This window comes from Entelurus aequoreus, linkage group LG09 (genome assembly GCF_033978785.1).
Source record: "Entelurus aequoreus isolate RoL-2023_Sb linkage group LG09, RoL_Eaeq_v1.1, whole genome shotgun sequence".
NCBI lineage: Eukaryota > Metazoa > Chordata > Actinopteri > Syngnathiformes > Syngnathidae > Entelurus > Entelurus aequoreus.
In genome coordinates, this window is record NC_084739.1 from 36,884,224 (window position 1) to 36,891,512 (window position 7,289).

The 7,289-nt window shown below is 42.3% G+C and overlaps 1 protein-coding gene across 2 annotated transcripts; it reads right to left on the minus strand.

Annotated features, from left to right (window-relative positions):
- Positions 1 to 1,332: 1,332 nt before the first annotated feature.
- On the minus strand, positions 1,333 to 6,213 carry LOC133657399 (uncharacterized protein K02A2.6-like). Of its 2 annotated transcripts, XM_062058687.1 has the most exons (2): positions 2,170 to 6,213; positions 1,918 to 2,131 (listed from the first exon to the last, which is right to left on the minus strand). In XM_062058687.1, exons 1-2 carry the CDS (start codon positions 5,727 to 5,729, stop codon positions 2,077 to 2,079), a joined length of 3,615 nt encoding a protein of 1,204 aa, XP_061914671.1. In that variant the 5' UTR covers positions 5,730 to 6,213; the 3' UTR covers positions 1,918 to 2,076. The 2 variants fall into 2 exon arrangements, with proteins under 2 accessions (XP_061914670.1, XP_061914671.1); XM_062058686.1 differs by having other exon boundaries at positions 1,333 to 6,213.
- Between the last annotated feature and the right edge of the window lie 1,076 nt (positions 6,214 to 7,289).

The window sequence follows — 7,289 nt, forward strand, 5'->3', positions numbered from 1 at the left end:
ACAAGGAAGTGGAAAAATACAGGACTAGGAGTAGTTAAAAAATAAACAAAAGAAGGCAAGTGCAACAAATAAGGGCACATACACTGGACTTCTTTCGTTAAATATTAGGCAGACGACAAGCAAAGCTATCAAAAATGAACTGACGCTGTCAGGGAGACAGCGCCGGACTTAACCAGGAGGTTGATTGGCAACTGGTTGCAGGTCTGCCCCGGTTCCCAAAAAGGCAGCAGGTGTGGCCGCCTGTGCACGGTACTAGAAAGCAAATAAACCAAAAAAAGAGCACAGGACAGGATCTAAAAAACACACACACAAAGAAAAAAGCCATAATAAGTCCAAAGCAATCACCTTGGCGTAACAGGTTCAAAGTGCGGCACAAAAGTAGCGGTTTATAGTTCATTTTCAGATCCCAGTCTGGATTCAGATTTTTTTTTTTTACAATTGAGAGGTAGGGCCTGGCGGAAGTCTTTGCTTTCGGAGTGGTTTTCTAGCCATTTATAAAATGTGTTTTTGTTTGTATTTTTGGGTGTCTGTACTCTGGAGTGGATTGTTTTGATTTATGTGATTTATTATGGGAAAAATTGCTTGGGTTTTCGTTCAATTCGGTCTTAGTTGGAGAAGATTACTAACGAAAACCAAGACACCTATTCTATGTATAGTAATATTACAATAACTTGTTGGCCTTGGACAGATGGAACAAAATGCTATTTAGGTTATTCAAGGCACTGATTTTACACACTCTTGATGTCAGAATTATGCTTTAGTATTCAATTAGAATTAGTTGTTTTTTTCACACCTTTCTGTATGTAAAATCATCCTATTGTGTCTTATTAAATCTCCGGCAATCAAGACACAACTGCTGGATAAACAAGTGCAATTTCTAACCTATGTCAATTTGTGAAAACTGTGCCAGCGTAATTTCAAGCTGATTATGACAATCTTTTCCCCATTTATGTTTTTCAATTTGCGTGCCTTTTCAGTAATATCCTTTTCCACAACATTTAAAATCTAAATTCTACCCCTTGATCGATTGCGTCATGAGCCCGATTAAATCTGCCAATCCACCTCACCTCAGTCACGCCTCGTGCATTTAGATGGTGGAGGAGATAATTCCATCATTGTAGGACACATGCCTTAAGTTTCTTTCATTTTCAGTGCAACAGAGATTGTCAAGATTGTGTCCCTCCAATTGTCCAGTGAACGTGTTGCTACTACCTGGAGAGCGGCTCCAGTTAAAAGGGACTAACGGTCACAATGTAGATCTCTATCCAGGGTTACGTATCTGATGGAGATTTGATCTCTAAAGATCAAACAGTGAGGCAAACGTTTGGAATTCCTTGCAGAGTTCCAGTGATGTTCATCTCCCTTCAAAGGTGTTGTCCTCATCCCACCTTAAAGATGTCAACATTATTGTGTTGTCTGTCTTTTTGTAAATAATCCAGACGAGGCGTGTTGGCTGAGTTCTAAACGTTTACTCATAAAGCGTGCTCATCACAACATTCTAGCTCCCGGCATGGCCACATACACCACCACATCTCTGGCTACCGCGCATGCTCATAACTCCCGTTGCATGCTGGGTAGTGTAGTTCTTATATTACCTGGAACATAACATCACATCTTCCCCCCTATAAAGAAATAGTGTTTAACTCAACAAAGTGTTATTTTTTTTTGTTTAGCATTGTAACCACATTTGCAATCATATAATTTTCTCTTTATAGACATCTCTTTCAACAAAGACACATAAACAGTTATGTCAACACTTTTTTTTTTTTTTTTTTTTTTTTTTTTTTTTTTTTTTTTTAACTCTCAAGACCTCAGAATCCTTAACAAGTCTCAATCAGCCTCTTTGGTGGCTGAACATGTCTCTTCGGTCTAGAGTTAGACAGTCTCTCAACAGCAGGTGACGCGGACGCTGCTGTCAGTCCTTGGTCAGCAAGGTCAGGCTCCGTGTCAGCAAGTTCTGCAGGTCCAGCTGAGTCCTGTTGAGCCTTCTCCTGAGCTGCAATGTTGCCTTCAGTCAGCTGTAGTTGAAGATCCGTGCGGTTCCTTCTCAGAGTCGGTCCATTTTCCATCTGGATCCTATACGAACGTGGAGCAACTTCCTCTTCCACCTGTCCTTTTTGTCTCCAGGTGCCTGTAGAAATGTCTCTGAGACGCACGACGTCTCCTGGCCTCAGCATAGGCAGGTGTTTTGCCGTTCTATCATGCAGCTGTTTTTGCTTCGCTTTTTGTACTTCCTTAGTGTGTCTGATTTTGTGTGCGCCTTTGGGTGTCAGCAAATCCTCGTTGACTGGTAGGTTGGAGCGAATGCGCCTACCCATCAGCATTTGGGCGGGTGACAGTCCATTTTGTAGAGGTGCACTACGGTAGATCAGTAAGCTTTTCTGAAAGTCATCTTTGTCCTGTGATTTTTTTAACAGGTTTTTTACTGTTTTTACAGAGCATTCTGCCAAGCCGTTGGACTTTGGATAAGTTGGACTTGATGTGGAGTGTTGAAACCCCCATTCCTTGGCAAAGGCAGCAAACTCACAGCTAGAAAACTGGGGACCATTGTCGGAAAACAGTTCGCATGGAACACCATGTCTGGCAAAAACAGTCTTTAAATAACTGACAACTGCTTTGCTCGTTGTTGACTGCAACTCTCCAATTTCCGGATAGTTTGAAAAGTAGTCTGTGACTACCACGTAGCTCCTTCCATCAAAGTCAAATAGATCCGTTCCTACTTTGTAGTAAGGTCTGTGGGGCACTGGATGAGTCATCAGTGGCTCCGCTTGCTGTTTTGGCCTGTAAGTTCGGCAAACTCCACATGACGCTGTTGTTTGGCTAATATCCTGATTGATCCTTGGCCAGAACATTACTTCTCTAGCCCTCCTTTTACACTTGACTTCACCGAGGTGGCCTTCGTGTATCTTTTCGAGCATCTGTTTGCGCAGTGAGTACGGAATAACAAATTTGCTCCCTTTTAGCACTATGTCATCCACCACTGTAAGCTCAGCTCTACAATTCCAGTAGTCTTGTATTTTCAAGGGGCAATCCTTTTTGTTGTCAGGCCATCCATTCTGTACTGTGCTCTTGAGTTCTTTCATAGTTTCATCAGCAATAGTCTCTTTCCGTATTTGTTCTGTTCTGTCTGCAGTCACCGGCAAAGATGTCACTACCATATCTACATATGCCTGTATCTCTGTGCTATTATCACTGTCTGCAAGTTCTCTCTTGTCCACTGCTCTAGACAATGTGTCGGCTGTGTACATATATTTTCCTTGTGTATATATCATGTGCACGTCATATTTTTGCAGTCGAATTAGCATGCGCTGTATTCGTACTGGACAATCATTCAACGGTTTGTTCATGATAGACACCAACGGTTTATGATCGGTTTCCACTTGAAACATCTGTCCATATACATATTGATGGAAACGCTCACATGCATACAAACTTGCTAACAGTTCTTTTTCAATTTGAGCATACCTGGTCTCTGCACTTGTCAGTGCTCTGGAAGCATAGGCGACAGGTAGCCACTGCTCTTCATGTTGCTGCAGTAGCACTGCTCCCAGGCCGTACTGCGATGCATCTGCCGAGATCCTGGTGCTCTTCTCGGGGTCATAAAACTTTAACACGGGCTCCTGTGTAAGAGTCTCTTTCAGTTTCAGAAAACATTGTTCTTGCTCGTGGGACCATATCCATTCATTCTTTTGTTCAAGAAGACTCCTGAGAGGTGCTGACTGTGTTGACAGTTGTGGGACAAACTTGGCAAGATAGGTGACCATCCCCAGGAAACGTCTGACCTCATCTTTGTTGGTTGGCCTTTCCATGTTGTTGATTGCTGAAGTTTTTCTCGGGTCTGGCTTCACGCCCTCTTCACTCACAACATCTCCCACAAAGGTAAGTGACTTCACTCCAAACTCACATTTTTCTTTGTTAAGTTTCAGGTTCACCTCCCTTGTCTTGTCTAGCACTTGTCTCAGTCTTTCGTCGTGTTCTTTTCGGGTTGAGCCCCACACTATGATATCATCCATCATTGTCTCAACTCCGGGTATGTGCTCAAAAATCATGTGAATGGTCTTATGATATACTTCAGGCGCTGACAAGATGCCGTATGGTAGACGAAGAAACCTGTACCTGCCCTCCGGGGTGTTAAATGTGCACAGTCTTGAACTCTCCTCGCCAAGCTTCATCTGCCAGAAACCTGATGAAGCATCTAATTTGCTGAACCATTTTGCTCCAGCAAATTGTGCCATGATCTCTTCCCTGGTTGGTAACTTGAAATGCTCTCTTCTGATTGCTTTATTTAGGTCTCTTGGATCCAAGCATATTCTTAGGGCACCTGTTTTCTTTTGCACAACAACCAGCGAGCTGACCCATTCAGTTGGCTCATCTATTCTTTTAATGACTCCCAACTTTTCCATTCGCGCTAGTTCATCTTTCAGTTTTTCACGCAGAGCAAATGGGACTTTCCTGCATGGGTGCACAACAGGAAACACATTTTTATCTACACATATTTTATGTAGTCCAGGTAGACATCCAAGTCCTTGAAAGCAGTCCTTATACTCTTCCATGAGTGTGTCCTGAGCATTTGTAGTTTCTTGAGATGTCACCACAAACACTCTTTTGACAAGATTGAGCTTGGTGCATGCACTGAGTCCCAGGATTGGTTGTACACTCATATCCACGATCAGTAGCTGTGCTCTCATTTGTCGACCCTTGTGTTTAAAAGTTGCAATACATCCGCCTTTAACAGGAACTCGTTCTCCAGTGTATCCACTTACTTTGGTTTTTACTGGATGGATTTTGCTCTTTACAGTCAGTGTTTTGTAATCTTCCAAAGATAGCAGGTTTACGTGAGCACCTGTATCTAACTTGAATGGTATTGTTGTCTGATTCACTGTAATTGGAACAATCCATTCTTCTTTTTCAATTGTGCATGCTTGCACCACATTGACAATAAACTCTTCCTTATCATCATCTTCTTCAACTGTGTGAACTTTCTTTCTTGAAGCTGCTTTGCAACACTTTGCATAGTGATTGCTCCTTCCACAGTTGTTACATGTTTTTCCATATGCAGGACAATATTTCGGCTTGTGGCTGCCTCCACATTTACCACATTTAAATTCCATGGATTTGTCTTTTTGATCCTTTTGTTTGGTACACATTTTATTTTTCCATTGTTCTTTATGTATGGCATGCACTGTTGTTTCACCTCTCCGTAGCTCTTTTGCTTGAGCTCTGGTGGTCTCAGCTGCTCTACACATACTGACACACTTATCTAACGTAAGCCCAGTTTCTCGAAGCAGTCTTTCTCTCAGTGCATTATCCATTGTACCACAAACAATTCTATCTCTCACTAATGAGTCTCTCAGAGTGTCAAATTCACATGTTTTGCTTAGCGTGTGAAGCTCTGCCATGTACTGATCAAAAGGTACTCCTTGCTTTTGGTCATGTGTGAAAAACTTATACCTCTCAAATGTCACGTTTTGACGAGGCACAAAGTATTCTTCAAACTTTGTCATTAGCTGTTCCAGAGTCAAATTAGCTTCATCCAGCTGAAAGCTATTATATATGTCCAAAGCATCTTCTCCAATAACATGCAAAAGAATGTGAGCTTTCAGCTTTTCATTATCAGCTCCTGCTCCGCTTGCTGCTAAATATATATTAAATCTTTGCTTAAAACGCTTCCAGTTATCGGCAAGATTAGCATTTAGTAGCATTGGGCTAGGTGGACTTAGCTTTTCCATGGCTGTACTTTGGGGTAGTTACCGGGACTCCACAGCTCTTTGTGTTGTTGGCTTTCCTCCAACTCGGGCACAAGATCCTCTTCTATTCGTTCAATCTGTCCCTTGTCCTCTGTGTCACTTTACCGCCACTCAAAGTCTTCACACACGCAGCAAACTCCTCAGGAATGTGGCGTCCTTCGCACGTTTTCACTCACGCGACCGGAGACATCTTCCTTCCGCTCGTCTTTCGTGGCTCCCTCGTGGCAAACATTCCGTCCGACGCTGCTCACGGCCACTTCTGACACCATGTGTTGTCTGTCTTTTTGTAAATAATCCAGACGAGGCGTGTTGGCTGAGTTCTAAACGTTTACTCATAAAGCGTGCTCATCACAACATTCTAGCTCCCGGCATGGCCACATACACCACCACATCTCTGGCTACCGCGCATGCTCATAACTCCCGTTGCATGCTGGGTAGTGTAGTTCTTATATTACCTGGAACATAACATCACAATTATTACTGCTACTGTTTCACTTGGTCTTGTTTTTGGTGTCCAATGAGAGCAGAGAGAACTCACTTTTGATGACAGCTGTTAAGGATACTACATGTTTATGTACGTTATGCTGAGACTTTCCTTTTGAAGTATTTTGTATTTGTATTTGTATCTGCAGCTTTCAATCGGTGCACTGGTCATTGATGATGTGAGTATTCTGACACATTTGAAATATTAATGGCCATTCCTAAGTTTGTATAATTTTTTAGTGGTGTTCAAAGAACATTATAGTTAGAATTACAGCTTTATTGTTCAGTAGCTACGAACTAGCATCTCACAGCTAAGGAAATGAGCTATTGTGGCTAGTTTTTAGACAACAGTATATATAGACTTAGACCATACTTGCCAACCCTCCCAAATTTTCCGGGAGACTCCCGAATTTCATTGCCTCTCCCGAAAATCTCCCGGGACAACCATTCTCCCGAAAATCTCCCGATTTCCAGCCGGACAACTATATTGGTGGCGTGCCTTAAAGGCACTGCCTTTAGCGTCGTCTCTCACCTGAAAAGGAGACTATTATATATGTCTCCGTTATCCATAGGTTTATCTATAACCCATAAAGTAGGCGGGCACGGAGCTATTTCTCAGCGTGTGTTTATTCCAGCCGGCACGTTAGTTTAGTTTAGTTTATTAAGGATCCCCATTTGTCTACACCGCAGTGGAAACTATTCTTCCTGGGGTGCAGGCAAAAAACATCACACAATCACAAAACAAAAGATTACAATGCAGTACAACATGATCAAATAATAAAATGTTGTAATACAAAAATAGCAACAACAAAGAACCAAAAAAAGTAATACTAACTTCGAGTTTACATAATAATGTTCATACCAAAGATAAAAAGAGCAATAACGTTAATACTGTAGCGGCTGGCTACGGGGTGTTAGCCAATGACTTTGGCTGGGGGGCGGGACTTCCGGGAGAGATAGGGAAGTGACGTTGTTAATAGGAAGTGGGTGTTCGAGTTTTGCCGGGAAAAGGCATAGACACACATTGGAGCTGTTGTGTGGTTGAATTACATCTTGTTC

Excerpts from the sequence above, each read along its gene's own strand:
- LOC133657399 (XM_062058686.1), bottom strand. The coding sequence starts at position 5,729 with ATGGAAAAGCTAAGTCCACCTAGCCCAATGCTACTAAATGCTAATCTT.